The 26,207-nt window shown below is 49.6% G+C and overlaps 1 protein-coding gene across 1 annotated transcript in view; it reads right to left on the reverse strand.

Annotated features, from left to right (window-relative positions):
- cecr2 (CECR2 histone acetyl-lysine reader) overlaps window positions 1–25,288 on the reverse strand; it is a 93,998-nt gene extending 68,710 nt beyond the window's left edge. The window contains exon 1 of the mRNA XM_079501027.1: window positions 24,871–25,288. Within this exon, the coding sequence (XP_079357153.1) occupies window positions 24,871–25,008 (138 nt within the window). The 5' untranslated portion in view covers window positions 25,009–25,288. The remainder of the gene's footprint in view (window positions 1–24,870) is intronic.
- Between the last annotated feature and the right edge of the window lie 919 nt (window positions 25,289–26,207).

Raw genomic sequence — 26,207 nt, forward strand, 5'->3', positions numbered from 1 at the left:
GCAGCGGAGAGGAGATGTGTGGCTCCATGTTTGTATGTTGTGAGAGGGCTTCGCTGTCTGTCTGTCTGTCTGTATGCCTGCCTTTCCTCCCCCACTCTCACAGCCCCTCCAAGGAACCATCAACTGACAACACCCCCCCACCCCCCCCCCCACCCCCGCACACCACCACCACCTCCTGCCACATGACAAACACGCATCACATCCTCAGGATGTGCCACTCAGCCCCGTCGTCATGCGAGGGAAGCAAGCAGGCAACATAACTTCAGTCACCGCCAGCCCCGACCGACCGCCATTAACGGACAACTAAAAAGAAGAAGGAGGCCACAGGGCCGCGGTCGTCCCCTCCCCATCCCACCCCACCCCACCCCACCGCCAAAAGAAATGGCAACTTGACCACCAAAATCGACACCTCTTTTGTCACGCCTGTTGCAGACAGGGTGACGGATCTATTAGGGCACACCCACTTCTTCAACACATTTAAACATTCGCTGCCGACATGCTAAACTGTACGGTTGCCTCAAGTCATTTGAAGAAGGAAGAATGCTTTCCAAATCCCTGAAGTCAGTCAGCTCCAATATCACGCCGAGAGCGAGAAAAAACAGCCATGCGTATTGAAAACCTTGTCCGATATGTTTAAAGCACTTCACATGACTCACACACACACACACACACACACACACACACACACACACACACACACACACACACACACACACACACACACACACACACACACACACACACACACACACACACACACACACACACACACACACACACACACACACACACACACACACACACACACACACACACACACACACACACACACACACACACACACACACACACACACACACACACACACACAGAAAGAAAGAGCAGAGGAAGTCATGGCCGCTCATCTGGAGCAGTTGCGGTTTCGTTTCAGTGTCTTGCTCAAGGACAGCCAGGAGGAGCAGCTGGGGATCGGTCCGGAAACCTTCAGAGTCCAAGGCGACGGCCACTCTACCCATTGAACCACTGCCACCGTCGTTGAGTTGTATCACAGCGGGTCGTGGGTGGGCAGCCGTAAAGACTGATTTATACCCCCAAATTGACACTCGTTAGCCCGCGTACCCCCGTTTGAAAAGATAAGCGATTCAAGCTTGTAGATCGGCTATTTCCGGTGCTCGACGTGCATGGCACGGCACGACCAGGTCTAAATCAGGCCTGAGTGGGGACAGGTGGCCGCACTGGGAAGGGGCAGAGGATGCCAGGCTGTGGGGGCAGAGGATGCCAGGCTGTGGGGGCAGAGGATGCCAGGCTGTGGGGGCAGCAGAGAGATGAGGGACGAACAGACAGACAGATCCTCTCCAGACAGACCAGGACAGGAGGCCCGGCCCCCCTTGCCTCTCTGCCAGGCCAGCAGGGCCCTTATTGCTGCTGTGGCTGCTGTGTGGGTGAGAATGGATAAGCACAGAAGATGGGAGGCCAGCCCACCCAGCTGATCAGTGCCTCTCATGCCTCCGCAGGGATAAACACATCATCAACATCCTCAAGAGAAACTGGAGCTTCCTGCTTCAGCTGACAACACGGTGGTCTCTGGCTTCCCCACATTGCAAGCACATGTGTGCGCGCACACACACGCACGCAAACCCACACACACACACGCGCACACCCACACACACGGATCATTAGCATTTATCCCATGCGCCTCGAGGAGAGAAAAATAGTCCTTGACCAATGTGGCTGGAGCAGGCAGAGGGAGGGAACACAACGTGAGGCAGATGGCCTGCAGAGCAGACTCTGTGCAACACACACAAGTCCACACAAAGACAAACATACTGTAGGGAAGAACCCGTGGATTAAAGTTCCCCGTCAGTCGCCACGACCAGCACGTCTTTCTCTTCCCTCGGGAACCACTTTTGGTGTTTTAACCCATTTTGACCTGAGATCAGATTCTAAAAATGTCTTCTACATCCTGACAGTTTTCTGAAAAAGCTATGTCAGTCGTTCTTCGATTTTTCAAAAATAGCAGACCTACAAGCTCGTAGCTTGTAGATCTGCTATTTTTCAATAGCTAAAGCATAACATAATGCTAACACCAAAAGGGGTTCCCGCCCAGAATGAGTTAAGCATTATGATATTCTTCAGCTATTGAAAAATAGCAGATCTACAAGCTCGTATAGGTCTGCTATTTTTGAAAAATAACGAAAATCTGGCACAAACCTTTGAATGTATTCTTTCAGAGCGAACATTTTAACTCAAATCTATGCTTCTGGAGGGTCCCTGGAACAACATATTCTCAGATGGGGGTCCGCGGCAAAATACATATATTTTCGGGGGCCCTTGACATGTAATAGTTGGAGAACCAATGACATAGAAACATAGGGTTTTTCAGAAAACTGTCAGGATTTAGAAGGCATTTGTAGAATCGTCGGCATTAGGTGCATCTTCCATATGAAACCATATTGGTCTCAGATATGGAGGAAGGAACAAGTACGTTTTAGAACGATAATACCAAAAGATCACGCTGAGTCAATGTGCAAACACTAACAGACAGTAGTTAAAATCTAATACTAGTGCTGCACCATTCTTGCTAAAATATGAATCATGATTTTCCGCCACAAGAATTGAGATCACGATTCTCAAATTATCATTTTTTTCCATGAAAATGTATTAAAAGGATCCCTGGCTAAATCAGACAAATATGCCTTAAAACATTATACTTGCCCTCTACAACTAAAATAAAAAAATAAAAACACCTTAAAGGTGGTTGCACACCGGCCGCGTTTTTCGGAAAACCGATGGAGAAACGCTGCTAAAAATCCGAATTCGCATCTGATTCGCTCCCCGGTGTGTGGAGACCTTTACTATTGGATTTCTTTCATACCGGTAAATAGAGAATCTTTCACTCAATAGGAGCTGCTGAGTTGATGATGCTAAGTTGATGATGTCATATGTCCATATGGTCTAGCCCTATGGAATGTATGGAATGCATATGCTAATAAAAAATCACACCCGTGTGAACTGAGTGGTGCAGTGACATCACATACTAACCATAGCAACCATGCTCACCCGTACAGGCACAAACACACACGGGTACTAACAAAGCCAGTTGTTGGAGTGGTTTGCACCACTCAAAAAAACAACTTAATACTTCCTAAGGTTAATATGAGCATCAAAGCAATATTTTAAATACTTTTTATTAGCATGTACATTCCATATATTCCATAGGGCTGGACCACACAGACATATTTGCGACAGGTATAATGCCCATTGGAACAACCAATATGTCAATTTGAAGCTATGATTCCCTGCTTTCATATTACATGGAAAAAAGAAAAAAAATCAATGACTTAGCCTCTGTCAGAAACTGTCGCATATGTTCAAGGCTGACTGGACTGTCATGGAATTTGCTTAGCACCTTCATGATAATGACCCCTGGCCTGTACCAGAGACGAAATGTTTTTATAATCGTCATGGGGGACTATTTCTGCCCCCCCACGCGCATGGGATCCTTTGGCTGTCACCGGCTGCCAACACAGAGATGGAAAGGGGGATTTTAAAATTTTAATGATGTGATGATGGCTGGCAAAAAAAAAAACAGAATGATTCACACGTCCTTACTAATGACGGGGTGTCCCTTAACCCATTCAGGCCTGACGTCGAAATTAAAAAATATATATTTTCTAAATCATGACAATTTTCGGAAAGATTTGAGGCACATTTTAAGGACTTTAGTAGACCTACAAGTTGGTGGCGCGCTATTAGCTTGTAGATCTGCTATTTTTCAATAGCTAAAGTATAACAGAATGCTTGAAACACCAAAAGGGGTTCCCGCCCAGAATGGGTTAAAACGGCTTTGCACGTGCAGGTGACATAACGTCTTTTGCAGTCAATTATATTCCCAGACACTAGTTTGGTATGAATATAAGAAAGCAACAGTTGACGGCAACAGGTGAGCTCTACGGACGGTAGCCTCTCCATAGGGGCCATCACGTCCACACTGAGGGGCCATCATGTCCACACTGAGGGGCCATGATGTCCACACTGAGGGGCCATGATGTCCACACTGAGGGGCCATCATGTCCACACTGAGGGGCCATCATGTCCACACTGAGGGGCCATCATGTCCACACTGAGGGGCCATCATGTCCACACTGAGGGGCCATCATGTCCACACTGAGGGGCCATGATGTCCACACTGAGGGGCCATCATGTCCACACTGAGGGGCCATGATGTCCACACTGAGGGGCCATCATGTCCACACTGAGGGGCCATGATGTCCACACTGAGGGGCCATGATGTCCACACTGAGGGGCCATCATGTCCACACTGAGGGGCCATCATGTCCACACTGAGGGGCCATGATGTCCACACTGAGGGGCCATCATGTCCACACCGACTCCACATGAAGCTTTGGGGCTTTTCAGCTGCCGGTGCCTTATCTCTGCTGTGAATGTGGAATGCATCAGCATCAGTAGAAAAAGTTACAACTTCTTGGGAGAGGAGGAGTGCTGCTCATCAATGTCACTTACTTTCCTATATTCAGAAGTTTGGAGCTACACACCCACAGACATTGAGCGAAGATGTCTATCCGAGTGGTTCCCAAAACTTTTTTCATGTCAAGGACCCCCAAATTGACACTAATTAGCCCCGCGGACCCCCCATTTGAAAAGATATTCCAGGGACCCGTATAAGAGAAGATTTTTACGGCTCTAACAGTGATTCTCAACCCGTTTCATTTCAAGGACGCCACAGTTTGGCATGCATTAGTCTACGGACCCCCATTTAATGGCATTTCTATCTCTGGGACCCCAATTTATATTGTAAACTCAATGTTAATTTAACTCTGAAAGTGTACAAATGGAACCAAATTGACCGGTTAGGGTCCATTTGTACACTAACTGAGTTACAGAATCATAAGGGTCCATTTGGTTCCAAACCATAATTTAGCTGGGGACCCCCTGGAACATCCTCAAGGACCCCTGGTCCACCGTGTACCACTGGGGACCCCCTGGAACTCCCTCAAAGACCCCTGGTCCACCGTGTACCACTGGGGACCCCCTGGAACTCCCTCAATGACCCCTGGTCCACCGTGTACCACTGGGGACCCCCTGGAACTACCTCAATGACCCCTGGTCCACCGTGTACCACTGGGGACCTCCTGGAACTCCCTCAAGGACCCCATGTCCACCGTGTACCACTGGGGACCCCCTGGAACTCCCTCAAGGAACCCTGGTCCACCGTGTACCACTGGGGACCCCCTGGAACTCCCTCAAGGACCCCTGGTCCACCGTGTACCACTGGGGACCCCCTGGAACTCCCTCAAGGACCCCTGGTCCACCGTGTACCACTGGGGAACCCCTGGAACTCCCTCAAGGACCCCTGGTCCACCGTGTACCACTGGGGACCCCCTGGAACTCCCTCAAGGACCCCTGGTCCACCGTGTACCACTGGGGACCCCCTGGAACTCCCTCAAGAACCCCTGGTCCACCGTGTACCATTGGGGACCCCCTGGAACTCCCTCAAGGACCCCTGGTCCACCGTGTACCACTGGGGACCCCCTGGAACTCCCTCAAGGACCCCTGGTCCACCGTGTACCACTGGGGACCCCCTGGAACTCCCTCAAGGACCCCTGGTCCACCGTGTACCACTGGGGACCCCCTGGAACTCCCTCAAGGACCCCTGGTCCACCGTGTACCACTGGGGACCCCCTGGAACTCCCTCAAGGACCCCTGGTCCACCGTGTACCACTGGGGACCCCCTGGAACTCCCTCAAGGACCCCTGGTCCACCGTGTACCACTGGGGACCCCCTGGAACTCCCTCAAGGACCCCTGGTCCACCGTGTACCACTGCCCACAGGGGCAAAAAAAAAGCTCTCTGTGGACACAACCCTATAGAGGAGCACTGTGAAAAATGGCTGCTACTGTAAATGTAGGTAATAAAATAGGAAGAACTTCATTGCAGGCCAACAGAACAGGTAAACACACACACACGCACACACACACACACACACACACGCACGCACGCGCGCGCACACACACACACACACACACACGTGCACGCGCGCGCACACACACACACACACACACACACACACACACGTGCACACACACACACACACACATGCATGCATGCGTGCCCCAGGTGCGGCACACGTCTCTGCAGCCTGTGGTCTTTAACAAACACCCACAGCCATGATCCAACTTCAAATCGGAGACTCTGGAGGTGACGTTTCCCGTTAACTACACCACCCCGCCCACACCTCCAACCCACACCCGGCCAACTCTTTCTGCCTTTCCACAGTGGCGATCGATCGAGGCAAAGAGCAACTCAATCCTCTCTCTTATCGTGACGTCGCATCACAACGTCACGCCCCTGGCGGCAACAACGTGGTGGCAGGCAGCGCCGTTCCACAGAAGAACAACCGTCTCCAGGCAGGGCTGTGCACCGACGTGCACAGCCCTGCCTGCAGGGCAGGGCCTCCCCCTCTGGACCGGGACCTGACTGATGGTGATCACACTCCAGCAGCCATCAACCACCTCTCCTCCCCCTACGCCCCCTAGTCTTCCCAATGAAGCCCACACCACCCCTATTGTGGCGGCTGTGGCTCAGGAGGTAGAGCAGGTCGTCCAATAATCCATGGGTCGGCGGTTCGAATCCCGGCTCCTCCTGTCTACATGTCGAAGTGTCCTTGGGCAAGACACTGAACCCCAAATTGCTCCCGATGTGCTGGTTGATACCTTGCATGGCTTCCGCCGCAATCGGTGTATGAATGTGTGTGTGATTGGGTGAATGTAATGCACAATCTATGTAAAGCGCCTTGGATAAAGGCGCTATATAAATGCACCATTTACCATTTATAGCGTCCCTGTTCTGTGGGCGAAAATTGCAGCCTAACCATAACCGCAAGCACGGAGCAGCGCATGTTCGCCAACCTTAACGCATGTTCACCAACCTTAATCCGGTCGTTTTCTGCATGTCGGACCAACGACTGGTCGGAAAAAGCGTACGGACCCCCTCATGACACGTCGCACTCGCAACGTGGTGTGGGCTTCATAGACCGGCTATTTCCCCCAAAGATATTTATTTAGTGTCCAATGGCAAGAGTAGGGGTCCTAGTGTACAGCCCTGTGGGACTCTGGTCAACTAGCGCTTTTACGCATGTAGCCACTCAAACCCTATAGACTTTGTTCTACGTCAAATCGCGGACATAACATCATAACAAGCTCCCAACACGTCGCGCTGCGACACTTATCGTTGCGAGTTGGCTATTATTTTCATTGAGCGTTCCCCTATTTCTGTCACGTCGTGTTCGCCTCTTTCAGCCAATGTTGGCCTCAAATGTTCATCTATTTATGACATGCCCAGAATAGCCCATTTTGGGCCCTTTTGGTGTCAGCATTATGCTATGCTTTAGCTATTGAAAAAAACAGATCTACAAGCTCGTAGCGCGCCACCGAGTGGCGCGCTACGAGCTTGTAGGTCTGCTATTTTTGAAAAATCGAAGAACCGCTGACATAGAAACATAGCTTTTTCAGAAAACTGTCAGGATGTAGAAGACCTTTTTAGAATCTGATCTCAGGTCAAAATGGGATAGGGACGCTAGGGGTTTTGGAGGTAGCCCATGCGGTCCTTTTGGGGAGGGGGACAGCAACAGTGGAGGGAGGGGAGGGGGGGGGGGGGGGGGGAGGCCGCCACCAGACTGGAGACAGAGAGAGGGAGGCATGGGGAGCGGCAACAATGGAGCTGGCTGAAACAAACCCTGGTGTAAGTGTCAGCCAGCTACACGCACGCACACACACACAGTCACACACACACACACACACACACACAGTCACACACACACACACACACACACACACACACACACACACACACACACACACACACACACACACACACACACACACACACACACACACACACACACACACACACACACACACACACACACACACACACACACACACACAGTCACACACACCACACACACGCACACACAGTCACACACACACACACAGTCACACACACAGTCACACACACACACACGCCATGTGAAACCATCTGATACATGTACTGCTGCTCCCACTTGTCAATCAAAGCTGGGGGAGGGGGACGAGGCGAGAGCCGCCTCTTACAATGTGATATGGTTGTTAAGAGGAACACAGCACAAGTTGAGGGGGGCGGGAGGAGGGGGGGGGGGCAGTGTTTGTGTTTATTAATAAGGGATGGGGAGGGTGGGTGGGCGGCCCTTGAGGGATAACTTGACTGAGTCTAAACCGTGAATATGGTTCAACGGACAGGCCAGCATTTTTGAGACCCTAAAACTGAGACTTTAAGACATCTGCTGACCCCGATTGTTTTTGAAAGCTGACGTATAATTAAAGGTATTTAGTGATTTAACTTAATTCAAAAATCACTTATTTTTTTGTTTTGTTGTGATAATCCTCCCTACTATAGAGTGTGCTGACCATATAAGGAGTTCCTCCCTGTCCCCAGTTAACCCCTGGGGGTCAAAAAAAACATTAGGTTTCGCTTTTGGCTAGGTGGCCCAGCCTTCATCCAATCAGGATAGAGAGGGGCCTTCCACCAATCATGATCGAGCGGGGGCGGGCCAAGGTGTGTGTGCTGTTGGCCTGTTGCGTGTCCCCCCACTGTAGTGTGTGCATGTGCACATCTTGTTACCAGGGCGGAACGGGGGGGGGGGGGGGGGGGGGGGGGTTCCAAATCACTGAATGCTCCTTTAATGCCAGAAAACGCAATTCAATTATATAAAATATTATATATTATATCACAGTTCATCGTCAGATAAAACTTAATGAGTGTTCTTGACAGCACCATGGGTGTAAATGAACACTCATTTGGGCAGCCTATCACAAGTTGTTTCAGTCATCAGTCATCATCTGCCCAAGTCTGTAAGGCCATAAGCATCAACAGACTACAGTGCATCAAAACACTAAGCCCCAAGTGAAGCATCTTGGTATCAACTTCTTCCAAAAACATAATATGAATTTCAAAACGACACATTGCTTGTGAACGAAGTCCTGCACAAACGCGTACTTGACCAGATTCCCAAGGGCTCTATACCAGACCTAATAGCCCATCCACACACACACAAGTCATGTTGTGTGAGCTTGGAGAATACGAGGTTGAAAGGAACGCGTTGAGAGGTCTCCGCTCATGGGCCGGTGAGACGGTATCACGGTAAGAATCCCCCCCTGGATGCGTCCGGGGGGGGATTGGGGGGGTGGACCACGAGAGGAGACGTGAAGGCATGAGTGAACAGCGCAGATCAGACCCAGGGCAAGGCACGATGGAGCTGAGATAACAGACCCAGGGCAAAGCACGATGGAGCTGAGATATGGACCCAGGGCAACAAGGCACGATGGAGCTGAGATAACAGACCCAGGGCAAGGCACGATGGAGCTGAGATAACAGACCCAGGGCAGGGAACGATGGAGCTGAGATAACAGACCCAGGGCAAGGCACGATGGAGCTGAGATAACAGACCCAGGGCAAGGCACGATGGAGCTGAGATAACAGACCCAGGGCAAGGCACGATGGAGCTGAGATAACAGACCCAGGGCACGATGGAGCTGAGATAACAGACCCAGGGCAACAAGGCACGGTGGAGCTGAGATAACAGACCCAGGGCAAGGCACGATGGAGCTGAGATAACAGACCCAGGGCACGATGGAGCTGAGATAACAGACCCAGGGCAAGGCACGATGGAGCTGAGATAACAGACCCAGGGCAAGGCACGATGGAGCTGAGATAACAGACCCAGGGCAAGGCACGATGGAGCTGAGATAACAGACCCAGGGCAACAAGGCACGATGGAGCTGAGATAACAGACCCAGGGCAACAAGGCACGATGGAGCTGAGATAACAGACCCAGGGCAAGGCACGATGGAGCTGAGATAACAGACCCAGGGCAGGGAACGATGGAGCTGAGATAACAGACCCAGGGCAGGGCACGATGGAGCTGAGATAACAGACCCAGGGCAACAAGGCACGATGGAGCTGAGATAACAGACCCAGGGCAAGGCCCGATGGAGCTGAGATAACAGACCCAGGGCAGGGAACGAAGGAGCTGAGATAACAGACCCAGGGCAAGGCACGATGGAGCTGAGATAACAGACCCAGGGCAGGGAACGATGGAGCTGAGATAACAGACCCAGGGCAAGGCACGATGGAGCTGAGATAACGGACCCAGGGCAAGGCACGATGGAGCTGAGATATGGACCCAGGGCAAGGCACGATGGAGCTGAGATAACGGACCCAGGGCAACAAGGCACGATGGAGCTGAGTTAGCAAGAAAAAGAAAGAAAAAAGACGCACACACAAACGCTTCCTGATAAAAGGTTCATTGTTGTGTGTGGGGGAGGGGGGGGGCGGGGGGGAGGGGGAGGGGGGGCTCCTCTCCGGGGGCCCCGACAAAGGAGCTGAGCATGCTATAGGGTTAAAAAAGGTATAAGATATTTGGGATGAAAGCTGGAAGCTATCGATTCCTTTTGAGGCTCTGCAGGCACTCGCTGGCTGAAGTATTGCCCGGTGACCCATCTCAGTTTCCTCCTGACAAAGCCTGACAGCCCCACTACTGGGCTGGCTGCTGCTTTTCTGAAAGTGCTAAAAGGTAAATGGTGCATTTATAATAGCACGTTACATAGATTGTGCATTACATACACCCATTTTTACCCATTCACACACACCGATGGCAGAGGAACCTCGCAGTTCCCATCCATCCCGCCACTCTACCCCTGAGGCTGAGCCACTGCAGCCTCCTGAAGATTTCTTTTTTTCCCCCTCGATTTTGTAACCCCATCTAATGTGATCCTGGGCTCTACACACCCTCCACCAACCTGGGGAGAGCAACGGACTTGAACTCATGCTTCCTTCATGCATGAGTGTCCAAGTTGCTCCTTTACACCTGACAGGGGGGAGAAGGAACACGTTATTCCAACCAGTTCCTTTCCCCTCCATCAGGCGCCCTGGCTGGCCAGGGGGAGGCAGTTTAGAGACCAGGATTACTGCATGTTTTTGTGAGGGTACCTACCCCTGAGCCACGGTTGCCTCCTGAAGATTTGGGCTAGATTATGAACTAGTGGATAAGATGTTAGCTTTCTACGTGGGACACAGGTTAGATTGCCTGGCGTTGCATTATTTGTGCCGTGACCCAGATCGGGTATCCCGGTGTGGAGAGGTCAAGGGGGGTTTGGGGGAGCTGGTGGCGAGTGTAGCAGTGGCTTGGAGCCTCTTGCCTGATGACCAAAAGCCTTCCATCTCCCCCGGCCAAGGGTGAATTCCCCTTTAGACTAATGATTGGATAAGATGTTGACTTTCCACGTGAGACACCCAGGTTCGATTCCCGGGGAGTTGTACGAATCAACGATCAATGAATTGATTTGAAGAAGAAAATAATCCAATATATTTTTCATAAATCGACAGATCAATTAGTCTGATTAACCACTTAAGCTCTATATACTACATTGTATAATGGTTGAGCGCAAACATTGTCGATCTACAAGATCACAATGTGTTACAAGTCATGATGCAACGCGTTATATACATCTAACTATAAATGCACCAAGTCTATGTGTGTCTGAAATCCACGTAACCCGAGAAGCGTTCGCCCCACCGACATCAAATTCGACACACGCGTTCCACACCCCCACAGGGAGTACAGTGCCCGTTGTCGAGTCGGTCGGACCCACAGTTGTCCAGAACCGCCCCCCAAAAAGGCCTCTGGACCGGGCTCTGGACTGGGCCCCTGCCCAGGATCCATATATGGTGCTGGGCCTGCTGGCCTGTTCTGACCTCACAACACTCCATATTTGGGCATGGCTGACACAGAACTCCATATATAGGACTAAATGGACACAGAGAGACATAATATCTGGGTGGGGCATTCATGTCCAACTTGTATCGTTCCAAGTAGGCCAGTGCCCAACGGGCACCGCCATAGAGGCCCCAACGGGCACCTCTCTAGTTATATAGAATTAATTAAACCGATTAGTTGGGCACGGATGGCTAGGGTAGCGGTCTGGATTCTGGGCACCTACATAGTAGTCACAGACTACGGTTCTGTGACCATCCTCTGGGAAGGATGTTTTGATGATTGATTTGACCTCTATGGACCATTTATAAAAGATTTAGCCCCCAGGTCCCTCGCAAAAATCCCGGCATTTTTTGCTAGAGGGCCAAATTCAAAAATGGCGTCCGGCGCCATAGCCAAAAATTAACTTTTGATCTAGATGACCTAGAATCATGTATGAAGACACTTTTCCATACAAGTCAACCATGAGGATTCAAAATCTGACACCATTTTAATCCTAAGAATCATAAGACTATAATCATAAGACTACACTACGACAGCGTGTCTCCTGATCCAATGACCTTTTCTGCGTGTCACTCCCATTCTCTCTCTCCCCATTTCCTGTCAGTCAACTGTAATCCATCAATAAAAGGCAAAAAGCCCCCCCCCCCCCCCCTTCCCCCCAAAAAAGGATTAGTTCGATAAACTGTTGAAACCGCAGTATTTACAGTACACCTTGTCAGAGAACTTTGAGGGCAGTGAGAAAAAAAGTCATTCATTAATCGTAATCAAAGTGAAAGTTTGAAGAAATTGTGATTGATTTGAACCAGCCGCCCAGTCCTATTCACCACACACACACACACGACAGACGCATTAGAAAGTGTGAATCGGCGAGACGCTGTCTTGTCTGAAGTTGTGCCATCATAGAAGCAACACTTAACCACCCCCCCTCCCCCCCATCTCCTTTTAATCCATTTGCTTCTAGACAAGGAAACCACGGCTGTGTGCTCTCAGCAGCAGCTCACAGCCAGCCAGCTCTGACTTATTTGCAAGATCTAATAGGGCTAAATCTTCTTTCACAATCATGCCGGGGGCTTTGGGAAGAATAGGAACACCCCCCCACCCCCCACCCCCCTCCAGACAGACCGTGGCAGCAGCCAGCACCCAGGCAGAGAAGAGAAGAGAGAAGAGAGACCCTCCACCCTTCAGGGGGAAGGGAAAATAAAGCCACCATCTGGGGTTTAGTCATGGTGATGCCAGGCCTAGGGAAGGAAGGGGCTCAGGGTAGTGAGCCCCTTCCTTCCCTAGTCATGGTGATGCCAGGCCTAGGGAAGGAAGGGGCTCAGGGTAGTGAGCCCCTTCCCTAGTCATGGTGATGCCAGGCCTAGGGAAGGAAGGGGCTCAGGGTAGTGAGCCCCTTCCTTCCCTAGTCATGGTGATGCCAGGCCTAGGGAAGGAAGGGGCTCAGGGTAGTGAGCCCCTTCCTTCCCTAGTCATGGTGATGCCAGGCCTAGGGAAGGAAAGGGCTCAGGGTAGTGAGCCCCTTCCCTAGTCATGGTGATGCCAGGCCTAGGGAAGGAAGGGGCTCAGGGTAGTGAGCCCCTTCCTTCCCTAGGCCTGGCATCACCATGACTAGGGAAGGAAGGGGCTCACTACCCTGAGCCCCTTCCTTCCCTAGTCATGGTGATGCCAGGCCTAGGGAAGGAAGGGGCTCAGGGTAGTGAGCCCCTTCCCTAGTCATGGTGATGCCAGGCCTAGGGAAGGAAGGGGCTCAGGGTAGTGAGCCCCTTCCTTCCCTAGTCATGGTGATGCCAGGCCTAGGGAAGGAAGGGGCTCAGGGTAGTGAGCCCCTTCCCTAGTCATGGTGATGCCAGGCCTAGGGAAGGAAGGGGCTCAGGGTAGTGAGCCCCTTCCTTCCCTAGTCATGGTGATGCCAGGCCTAGGGAAGGAAGGGGCTCAGGGTAGTGAGCCCCTTCCTTCCCTAGTCATGGTGATGCCAGGCCTAGGGAAGGAAGGGGCTCAGGGTAGTGAGCCCCTTCCTTCCCTAGTCATGGTGATGCCAGGCCTAGGAAGGAAGGGGCTCAGGGTAGTGAGCCCCTTCCTTCCCTAGTCATGGTGATGCCAGGCCTAGGGAAGGAAGGGGCTCAGGGTAGTGAGCCCCTTCCCTAGTCATGGTGATGCCAGGCCTAGGAAGGAAGGGGCTCAGGGTAGTGAGCCCCTTCCTTCCCTAGTCATGGTGATGCCAGGGCCTAGGGAAGGAAGGGGCTCAGGGTAGTGAGCCCCTTCCTTCCCTAGTCATGGTGATGCCAGGCCTAGGGAAGGAAGGGGCTCAGGGTAGTGAGCCCCTTCCTTCCCTAGTCATGGTGATGCCAGCCTAGGGAAGGAAGGGGCTCAGGGTAGTGAGCCCCTTCCTTCCCTAGTCATGGTGATGCCAGGCCTAGGGAAGGAAGGGGCTCAGGGTAGTGAGCCAAAGACTGGAGGATACCATACAGTACATTTGGAAACATGGATGGACGGGACAAACAAGTTAGTGACGTGGAAATGATTCATGGGGGACGGTGGCTGACGGGACGGGCGCAAGACTTGCAGACAGGTACACTCCAGGCGGGGGAGCAGCTATAGCGCAGGAAGACGGGCGGGCGAGGACAAGGGCTGATGAGTGACGTGGATGGACGCAGGTCGACAACTGAGCTGAGATGTCAGAGCAAATGGCAGGCAGGCGCAGACTCACAACAGTCACGCAAAAATGTTGACTTCAGAGGTGAGGGATTCAAGCCCTATGCTGTATATAGCACCTTTATCCAAGGTGCTATACATAGATGTGCATTACATTCACACACACACACACACCACACACACCACACACACACACACGGCGAGGGAAACCATGCAAGGCACGAACCTGCACATCGGGAGCAATTAGGGGTTCAGCGTCTTGCTCAAGGACACTTCGACACTAAACTTCTGGGGAGCCCACAGGGATCGAACTGGGGACCTCGTGGTTCCCATCCAGCTGCTCTACCGCTGAGCCACTGTGCCGCCAGTTGAAAACGTGGCTAATGAGCCTGTTAACTGCAGAACAACATGACTCTCCAGAGCAGCAGCCACACTTCTCATCTCCCCGCATCGCACGAGGACCACCGCCGGGCGCCGTCGCCCACTGTGCACCAATTTAACCCTGAAAAAAGAAAATTAGCACCCTCCCCCCCCCCCCCCCCCCCCCTCCAATCCCTTCCAGTCTGTCTTGGAGATTAAATAATAAACAAGCAAGAGGCCAGCGTCCTTCAGACGGCGCAGGGACAGGGCAATGAAGATGTACTGAAGAGAAGCATGACCACGCACCGAATGGGGCGACCAGCAGAGAGGCGAGAGGAGGAACACGGGGCCGGGCCGGGGCTTTTTTGGCGACCAATCAAGCGGCGGGCGTCTGGCAGCCCTTCCCTTGGCTTGGCTGATGAAGGACACATCCTCCAGGATCCAGGGGCGCCTGGAGGAGGCTGTGGGATTTCAGGGATCATTTCACAGCAACACTGGACCAGAGAATAGAACCATACTCCAGAGACAAAGAGTCAGCCTGGAGGGGGGCGGGGCGGGGAAGGGTCCGCCGGACAGCCATGTTGACCCTGGGCCTACATCCTGCAGACCCCCCCCCCCCCCCACACACACACACACACACACACACACACACACACACACACGTGTACACACAAACACTCATCCTTTCTACGTCACTCGCCCCAGTGCTCTTCCTTCTGAACCTAAAACCTTCCATGGCTCGCTCTCCTCCCCTTTCTCCAGTGACAGTGAAGTGTATCAGCACAGGAACAATGTGCAAGGAGCCGGACACACACACGGACACACACACGGACACACACACACACACACACACACACAGAGGGCACACACACGGACACACACACACACGGACACACACACGGACACACACACACACACACACACACACACACACACACACACACACACACACACACACACACACACACACACACACAGAGGGCACACACACACACACATACATAGGGCACACACACACACACACGGACACACACACACACACGGGAAGACAACCCTGCCATTACCACTGACTGGAACCTCTGGGAAGAAAAGAACCTCCCCAGCAACGCAGCCACAGCAGCATCACCTTCCAACTGGATCACTGAGTTTGTTAATATCCCGCCCGGGGCCCGGTAGTGGTTTCCTTTGTGCTCTCAACGGTGGGATTCATTAGGAAAAGGTTCTGTTACATAAAAAAGGACAGTGTTTTTTATTTTTGTCCTAGTATTCCATGTCCAGTCGCTCATCCACATGTTTTCAGACCACCACCCAATGACCCAAAGGGGAAGAACATGCGACATGCACAGCCACGCTTTCTGTGTATAGGGCCCTGGTTCTCAAAGTGGGGGTCACTGTAGAGGGGGTTATAGGGGGGGGGGGGGGGGGGGGTCCCAACCAAAATGAGAAACAGTTTATTGTATTATTTGGCTATTGGAAGATGTTCACAAATCTTGACAAACCTTCATCTACACAAAACATTGTCATATGGGCGATTCACGGTCAAATACAGGTATATATATACACATGTGGGCTCTTGAGTCTTGGCATGAAGGTTTTTGAGAACCACCTGCAGATTTTCTTTTTCCTCTTCCTTTTTTTTGCAATTATCTAGGGGAGAAGCAGAACTTTTTCCTTGTAAGCCACGGCCATTCAAACTAGCTTGTCCATTCAAACTAGCTTGTTATCGTTTTCTCAGAGAAAACGACAGCAGAGACTGAGACAAGAGGCTCTTCCGTTGACAACGGCAGCTCTAATGCCGCTGGGACAGTGAGGTGTGCAGACAGTGAGGTGTGCAGACAGTGAGGTGTGCAATGCATCGCATGCATGCCCACTAGGCCCCTTTCCTTCCTTCCGCTAATATCAATTTTGACACTCAGAGGACAAAACCAGAATAGAAGATTAACAAGGGAGCATGAATGTGACAGTTGGCACAGTTGGCCGAGGCACTCAGCAGCCACGCTGACCCGTCCCCCCGCTGTCCGTCAGGACCGGGTGACAGCCAATCGCGGCACGGCAAGCCGCCCCGTACGGGAGAGACCGGCGTCCTACAATGTAGGAGTGATGGAATGTCAGGGAATGTTGACACTAAGACCCCGAGCTCCACCGAAAATCACCCAACGCCCCCCACTCTGTCAGGGCCAATGACAGCCACTTCCTGCACCCCACCCCCAACCTCCCATCACCACTGCTATGATTCTACTAAGGTAACCCAACCGATACACACACAGTCACACACACACACACACACACAGTCACACACAGATTGGGTTGCAACTGCAAGAGTGCAGCAGACGGTCATCTTCCAAGCCTCCACGCACACAGACGGATTGGTCAGAAAGTGTGAGAGAGCCAATGGGAAGCCTCATTCACACATGAACCCAGGTTCATTAAATAAGGTTAGGAAGCGAAGACCATACGGTGGACTCCATGTTGCTCCCTGGGAGGAAAGAAACATGCGCAATGGGCTATATGCAGACAACACTAACGCGTTCAGCTTCCTTGGTCTCTATTGCGCATGTTATGTTTCTTTCCTTCCAGGGAGCAACATGGAGTCCACCGTTCAGTCTTTGCTTCCTAACCTTATTTAATTAACCTCGACATGAACCCGGAAGTTATCTAGACGAGTGGTTCTCAAAACATAACGTACCCTCCAAATTCATATGCGCTTGGCCGCGTACCGCCCATCTGAAAATACGCTGTGCCAGTGAGTGACCCACACACAAAATGTGTTTTTAAAAAAAAAGCAGAACCGCAAGCTTGTATAGTTAAAGGAAATAAATCACACTCATGTGAGATGAGGGGCGCCCACTGTGGCTGCCACATGATCTGACGGGGGGGGCACAAATAAAGAAAACATTAAAAGTCCATAGACTTGGCTGCCACATGCATGACGTCACGGGGGCATGAATAAAGCGAAGCATCCATAGACTTGGCTGCAACATGACGTCACAGGGGCATGAATAAAGCAAGCGAAACGTCCATAGACTTGGCTGCAACATGACGTCACAGGGGCACACAAAGCCAGGCGTTTGAGGGGCTACCACCCTAAAACAAAGTGGGGTCAGAAACCTGGCCCCGGACCCCACTTTGACAACCACTGTCTGTGATCAATACATTAACCTGTGTTAATAATGCAGATGTCCAACCCAGCAAGATGACACTTCCAGGTCCCTCGAGTTAATTGGGTGTAATGTCTGATTCAGCCCCAACAGCTCTATCTATGTGTGAATGGATCAGGCAACTTTACATTGGGCAAACTGGGCGTGTTGATTGTGCTTCTACGGTCGGGAAGAGAAGACTTGGAGGTGCTTGGAGAGAGAGATACTGAAAATCAATATAAATTCACTGATAAAACTGCAAAAAAATCAATTATTATTCATCATGTTCTATATTTATGATGGACAAACATTACACTACAGTACTGACAGCAGCTAGGCTGTCATGAATCTCCTGATATGCAGCCAACCGCCATCAAAGATTTGAGTTAAAATCGTTGGCTCTGAAAGAATATTATATTCAAAGATTTGCACTACATTTTCATGATTTTTCAAAAATAGCAGACCTACAAGCTCGGCTATGAGCTTGTAGATCTGCTATTTTTCTATAGCTAAAGTATAACATAATGCTACAAACACCAAAAGGGGTTCCCCCCAGAATGGGTTAACAGGGACATTATTTGTTATGAGGGACTTTAGGGGCTGTGTTGACTTGAGACCAATAGGGCTGCAACTATTGATTTTTTGATTACTTTTTTGATTAATCAAATAGTCAAAAAGCATATTTTAAAAATATCCATCAACAAATCCATTAACCACGGCAGCGGCACTATGAACTTTTTTTTGTCTAATCTGTATGATAAGAGTATGTTAACATTGATTCCCTGCTATGTACCATGTACGAATATGGTCTTGACTCTTGACTTGATTTCTCTTTCGAGAGAGAACTGCGTGTGCGCGCGCCTGCCTGCCTGCCTGCCTGCCTGCCTGCCTGCCGGACGGACGGACGGACGGAATGTCTCCTGTGAGCTCATGCAATAAACTCAGAAATATGAAAGCGTCTCTGCCTCAACATCCTGATCTGTTCCAGAATTCCAACAGTGCTCTTGCAGTCATGTCATAATTGATCGTTTGGTCATACAACAGTGATCTTGCAGTCATGTCATAATTGATCGTTTGGTCATACTGTACATATGGGGGAAAATCAGCAGGTTGGGCTGCATAACATGCTTTGAGAGAGAGAGAGATCATGACCTGCCCCTCCCACTGTCCCGTCTGAACAGATAAGCCTTACAAAGCCTTGGGATACAGTTGTCATAAACGACAGTTCCCCCCAGGTGTAAAGTAATGACTAATGAGTCACTCTGCACGTTTATTCTAAAGTTTTCCACCCGTCCAACATCATTTCTGATACAGTCTCAAGTCAATGGAGTGGATTATTATGGTGAACCTTCGATGAGGCCTTTAGGAGGGCCATTCGAGCCGCAAGTGGAGCCTGCAGTACTACCGTGGCCCAGCGGTGGAGCCTGCAGAACCATTGCGGCTCAAGAATCCACCACTCCTGAATGAAGTGTCTGGTGCTGGGAGTCTGGTGCAGCGCACAGGTCCTCGCGGTACTTCTGGTGAGAGCAGGAGTGGACCTGGTGAGACGTAGGAGAGGCCCGGACAGGAGGAAACCCACAGAGCCTAGTCCCTCCACATGCCAGAATTGTACCTCTCACTCATAGTAGTTCCGGAGTGGTTCCAACGGATTGTGTGGCCCTGGTCTTTCCCTACTGCAGGGATGTCAAACTCAAATACACAGTGGGCCAAAATAAAGAAATCGGTCGAGGTCGAGGGCCGGACTGTGCTTCAACACACGGGCACCGCGGTCGTGAGGACGTCCCAGGCAAACAGCAAAAAAGTAAATGCATTTAAAACTGAAAATGCATTATTATTAAGCTCAGTTTCCTGTTCTATGATCCTCACCAAGCACTGATTTCATAGTATGTGATATGTGCCAATGCACTCGCAGTGAATTGTCGGACTTGTAGTATTATGGTGGTCCGTGCAATATACCAGAGGGCCAGTTCCCGCGGGCCAAAGATAATTCATCCACGGGCCTGATTTGGCCCCCGGGCCTTGAGTTTGACATATATGCCCTACTGGGTCTGATCGAGGGTAGCTACTGGGACGTAAGTCGGGCACTGTATCACCCTGGCTGGGTCACCTGAGTGAGGGGTATGATGTTCGTGAGACCCGAAACCCCGATGACCTTGGGATACATACATCACTGAGGATACGTCCCAGGTGCATCCATGCAATGTATTTTCGTTCATTATGGTGAATTATCTCGGTCACTTTGTTTTTCGCCCAGCGTTACAAGAGATTCTCCAGTACATCCTGTTTGGTTGCCCCACGAAAATACGGTAAGGGCCTGGCGGCAGGCGAGTGGGGGCTAATAAACAAATGTAATCCTGTCAGACAGTGAATGATAATGAGCCAGGTAACCATTCTGGGCGGGAACCCCTTTTGGTGTTTTAACTAAGCATTATGTTATACTTTAGCTATTGAAAAATAGCAGATCTACAAGCTCAGGAGCTTGTATGGTCGATGGGTGGGATTTGCGCACCTGGACAGTGGACACAGCCCAGAGTTGATATCAGTACCTCGAACCATAAGTAAGTCAGTCAGAGAGGCTTATTGTCGGTATCTGCCAGGGTTCGGGGGTCTATCCCCGTTTCAAGGCGCTAAGACCTCTGGGAGATGAGATTGCTGAGGTGGAGTACAACCCCTACCATCAGCTCCGCAGTACTTACTGCACGACATCAAGCCGTGCTCCTCGTACGCTGCGTTGGCGGTGCCCGGGATCGAACGTGTGACGTCTAAAGGCCAGTGCTCTACCAACCCACTGAGCTACCCGGACACACACCTCTAACCATTCGATGCATTTTCTTAGAAGTAGTCATTTCTGATCATCTCCCTGGTCTCAAAGACACAAGATCCTGACCTGATTTGTGCACCATTTAACAAAGCAAGACCGACACCTGCTTTTTTTTCCAGCACAGCCATCCATGTAGGTTAGGAGCCCCACTATGAACTAAAAACAGAGGAGGAGCTGAGCAGGAAACACTGTGAGTCATCTAAGCTCTCTTTCCACACTAAGTGTGTAGTCATCGATGCTCAGTTACCGAGGCATTGTAGAGTACAGATGAGTAACAGTTCAGTTTGTCTTGACTCACCGCTAAATACTGCCAACCTCTGTACTTCAAGTAAACCAGTGGATTAGAGACACTTACTTTGGGTATGTAATTAACCCATTTAGGCCTGACGTCGAAATTGGAAAACGTCTTCTAAATCCTGACAGTTTTCTGAAATACCTCATGTTTCTATATCAGTGGTGCTCAATATTTCATGTCAAGGACCCCCAGAATTATCTGTATTAGGCCTCAGAACCCCCATCTGAAAATATGTTGTTCCAGGAACCCCTCAGAAGCAAAGATTTGAGTTAAAAACGTTAGAATATATATTCAAAGATTTGTGCCACATTTTCACAATTAAAAAAAAAATCACACCCGTCTGTGGTGTAAGGTATTATATAGCCTGATCAGCTGTGGTCTGACGTAATGTCTGACGTAATGAAATCACACCTGTGTGAACTGAGTGACCATAGCAACCATGCTCATTTTTTGGTACGAACAAACACGTGGACACATGGACACGTAAACTAACAAAGCCAGTTGTTGGAGTGGTTTACACCACTCAAAAAAGCAGACCTACAAGCCCATAGCGTGGCACTCGGTGCCGCACTATGAGCTTGTAGATCTGCTATTTTTGCAATGGCTAAAGTACAACATAATGCTTAAAACACCAAAAGGGGTTCCCGCCCAGAATGGATTAAATATCAATGACTCGGCCAAAACTGTTCCAAGACAAAAAGGATTGAAGAACACATTGCTGTTCTCTAACTGTGATGACCCAGCAGTGCATGGTCTAAAAATACATCTTCCAAACAATTCCTATTCTTCAACGTGTGGGTTTTCTTTGTAATTACGCAGATCAGTTTCTGCTACACTACACATGATGTAATTAGATTTACAATGAGGTGCTTACATAACAACGTCCTCCGATGTCGCTGTTATGGCCAGAAACGTGTGATGCATAACAGCAGAGTCTAGGTGTCAACTTCTGACAAGACTCCCTTGGCCAAGAAGAAATAATGCGGTTACTCAGAAAGGCTGACAATGATGATGACCATCATTGGCCATGCCAGTATGCAGTGGTGGAAAAGGTACCCGCACTTTTTATACTGCAATGTAGAACTACTCTGTTATTTACAAGTCAGAGCCTTAGATATAGACAGAGTTACGCAGACTGCGTTCACTTCATGGGGCTTCAGTCCAAATGTAGTGGAGTAGAGTAAAATGACAACATTTGTCTCTGAGATGTAGTGAAGTAGAAGCAAAAGTTTGGGAAATTGAAAATAGCATACTCAAGAAAAGTAAACACACACAGGCCCTACCTCCCTCAAAATTGTATTTATAGTAGGCCTACTTAAAGGAGCATTCAGTGATTTGGAAAATCCCCCGGTCCGCCCCGGTAACAAGATGTGCACATGCACACACTACAGTGGGGGGACACGCAACAGGCCAACAGCACGCACACCTTGGCCCGCCCGTGCTCGATCATGATTGGTGGAAGGCCCCTCTCTATCCTGGAGAATCCTTGGATGAAGGCTGGGCCACCTAGCCAAAAGCGAAACCTAACGTTTTTTTGACCCCCAGGGGTTAACTGGGGACAGGGAGGAACTCCTTATATGGTCAGCGCACTCTATAGTATGGAGGATTATCACAAAACCAAAAAAAGAAGTGATATTTGAATTAAGTGAAATCACTGAATATACCTTTAAATGTAGGCCTACTTACCGGTAGTTACTTCACACCACCGCCATTAGAAACCCTTTTCTTACTGTGCGATTAATAGTGAGAATATAAGAGCTATATGACCTTGAACATGAGGGACTGCTGTCTAATTAAGATGTCACAGCATCAGAGAAGTCCATCCATCTCAATGCGTTTCCTCGGAATGCTTTGGTGGTTGTGGACGCAACACATGTGAGCCGCGCTTAGTGATGCGGCTAAAGGCGGATAAATCATTCAACCAAATGGTGAAAAACCACTTCTCGTGCTACAGAGGGGGTATAGGCTACTACAGATGCAACCAAAATGATAAATGAAATAAATTAACACTCAGTGATTTCAGTGTAGGCTACATTTACACCATAAGCTCTAAAATAATAATGGAAACGCCTACACGAGACCCTTAAACTTTCATCATGTATTGTCAACTATATGTGAATATGCGATCCCCATCTGCTTTGCCTCTCATCTAATAACAAAGCGATGCCTACGTGGGTCTCTCATCCCAGGGGGGGGGGGGGGGGGGTGGAGAGGGGGGGGGGGGCGGAGAGAGGGGGGGGGGCTGCGTGAATGAGCGATGGAGAGAGACTGTTGATGCGTGATGTTGACCTATACCCGTTTCTTTTAAGTGCCATCATTCCTCGATGGATCAAACGATCCATATCAAACTGAACTGGTACTCATCGATTACCAAGACAATGTAAACGCTTAGAGAGGCACACGTACGGCGCGGGAAATAACTGGGGCTGTTATTACCGCGAACAGGCAACAATGATGGGATGATAAACTTCGATGATGTAACAGTGATGATGTGACAATAATAGACGCTCAATGCGGTATAGTATGTAGCTAAAGGAACCAGAGGGGCGCAGAGTTGGCGCTCCGGATTCTGTTGAAGAAGAGGGGATAAGATTCGTCGCTTAATTCTTGTTGTAAAATAAAATAAAAAGGATCGGAGGCGATAAAACAATGAGTGAAACGGCATCTGCGTCCCTATGACGACCCGAGCCAGATGGCAGCTTCTTCAACTGCAGTAGGCTATAAGGACAATAAACCCGAGGAGGCTCGACGGACGAACGAACGAACCCATCATCAACTTTACTTTATTCGATAGAACAGTGATCTCAAAACATTATCATTGATGTCAAGGACCCCCCCTATTAAAATAGGGACCCCCTCGACGACCCACCGGGGTCCTCGGACCCGACTTTGAGAACCATGAGTGCCACAGAAAAAAAACAACACTAGCCCTTTTCAAACATAACACAACGGTAATCAATTATTAATTCACAACATTTGAATGCAGCTTGGCTTGGTTGGGACGCAACCTTTTACGCACAACAAACACAATTCATTTAATTTCACAATTCATACAAAAATAAATTCCGTGACAAAAATACAATTGTCACGGTTTTATTGTTTTGTTCTTTAATTACCATCTATACTACTTTCTTTGATCCAAAAAATCACCACGTGATCAGATCAACCACAACATACACGGCGAAATGTGCAGATCTTCTACGGTATCAGTTTCACAGAAATGAAAACAAGTGGGTCGCACATGGCTTTGTAGTAACCTCAGATACTCATAATTCATTCACTGGAGTCGAGTGTGTGTGTGTGTGTGTTGGGGGGAGGAGAGAGGGTCGACCGAACTTTTCTACAAGCCCCGATTCATTTCATTGCAACAAAAATAAACCCGAGCCTTGAGCCTTCCCCCCCACGTGTTCACTACTCTCTCTAGCAGCGTCGCTTTGCTTTAAAACGACCTGTTCGTTTATTATAAGGAATCATTATTTCATTGTAGGCACCTGAAGGAAGGGAAGGTGTTGCTAACATAGCGTTTAGCAGACAGGAATCGATCTATAACCGCATTTGAGCGTCTCTATATCTCTCTCTTCTCGGACAAAACAGAGAAGTAGTTCTGTTTGGGGCAAACCGTGTAGTAGTCTATCCACCATGGGGGTCGACTAGTAGCATTACTGGGCTCAGAGTAGCCGCTGTTGAGCGTGTTTATATCGACCCTTCGTCGGTTTATATCGACTCTTTCACGCCTGAAAGAAAGCTTTAAGTATTCAGTTTATTTTTATTACCTCGATCTCAAAGTCCGGGAGGTGGAACGCCGTCCTGAACAGCGAGCAGAAGTGCGCTATGGCGGGGACTTCCCACCACGACTGGATCTCCTCCACGGGAATAACAACAACCACCGTACATCCCTCATGCATGGACATGGTTCTCTGCAACTTTGTCCCTTAATTAATCCTCATCAGAACTTCCTTGGTCCCGGTATAGTGTCCCCCAAATAATAGAAGAACGTTGACGATCTTAGAGTATCATAACAATAAAAAACACCGTCCCCGGCGGTTTATAAACAAGTCCACTAGTCCACCCGCTTTTTTGTTGTTCCCTTTTTCTACAGAAGAAGCGTCCGAAGTTGTCCGCCTGCTCCGCGTCGGTGTGTCGTTGCCATTGCGACCCGCCGCGTCTAGGAGCGCTACAGTAATCTGTGTCGGTCACACACCCGTTCCTACACGAACAGATGGGTGGGGAGGGAGGGAGGGCGACGGGCGAGGCGCGACTATTAGCCCAGGAGAGAGAGGGGTGCGCGTTTATCAGGACTCCCTGGGAAAGTGTGCGGCGGTGATATATTATATATAAAGACTTGTTTTATATCGGTTTTGCTGTTTGGAAGCGATCTGGGGCGATACGAAGCGCGTTTGGAGATATATCCGCGGTCGTAAGTGTGTGTTTGTGCGGTGATCTGCAGAGGTCTGGTCCATTAGTGGCACCTCCACCACCTCGGGGTGATCATAATAGTCCCGTCGGCGTTTAAAGGGAATCATTATTGTTGTGTTGAATTAATGTGAATGATGATGATGGACTTCTTTTGATTTATGGCAGGTTTCCCAATTTGACACCTTTTTGAAGTAGTTTTTTTAACAGTGATGGTTTAGGTTTATATATAGTGTGATTGTTTTTGTTTCTACTTTCTTTCTGTTTTTGCTTGCAGCATTAGGACAGATACTCGGAGAAAGGCTATTGATTCTAGATCCAGTCATCCAGTTTATTCCAGCAGTAAGAATAACTACAACAAAACTTTGTTTTTGACTGTCCCAATTTAGCCAAGCCGGCAATTTAGTGGCCGGCTTGCCGCTAGTGTAATAATGAAACATGAGGCAGTTTGTTTGGTAAACAACACTGGACGTGTTGGTGTTATACATTACCCTCCGGCGCCCCCCACCGTCATCAGTGAGAAGTGCATGCATGTAAATCCATGCACTAAAGCAGCTAGATATTTCTGTTAACATGTTTTTTTTTTTAAACATGCAGACCAGCACACCGTCTGCACTTGCAATACGAACTTTATTGCCTTTGTGCACTTTATATGCATTTTTCTGAATACATTGAGCCCTGCCTACGCAGGGCTTAA

Source organism: Electrona antarctica (genome assembly GCF_951216825.1).
Source record: "Electrona antarctica genome assembly, chromosome: 5".
Taxonomy (NCBI): Eukaryota; Metazoa; Chordata; class Actinopteri; order Myctophiformes; family Myctophidae; genus Electrona; species Electrona antarctica.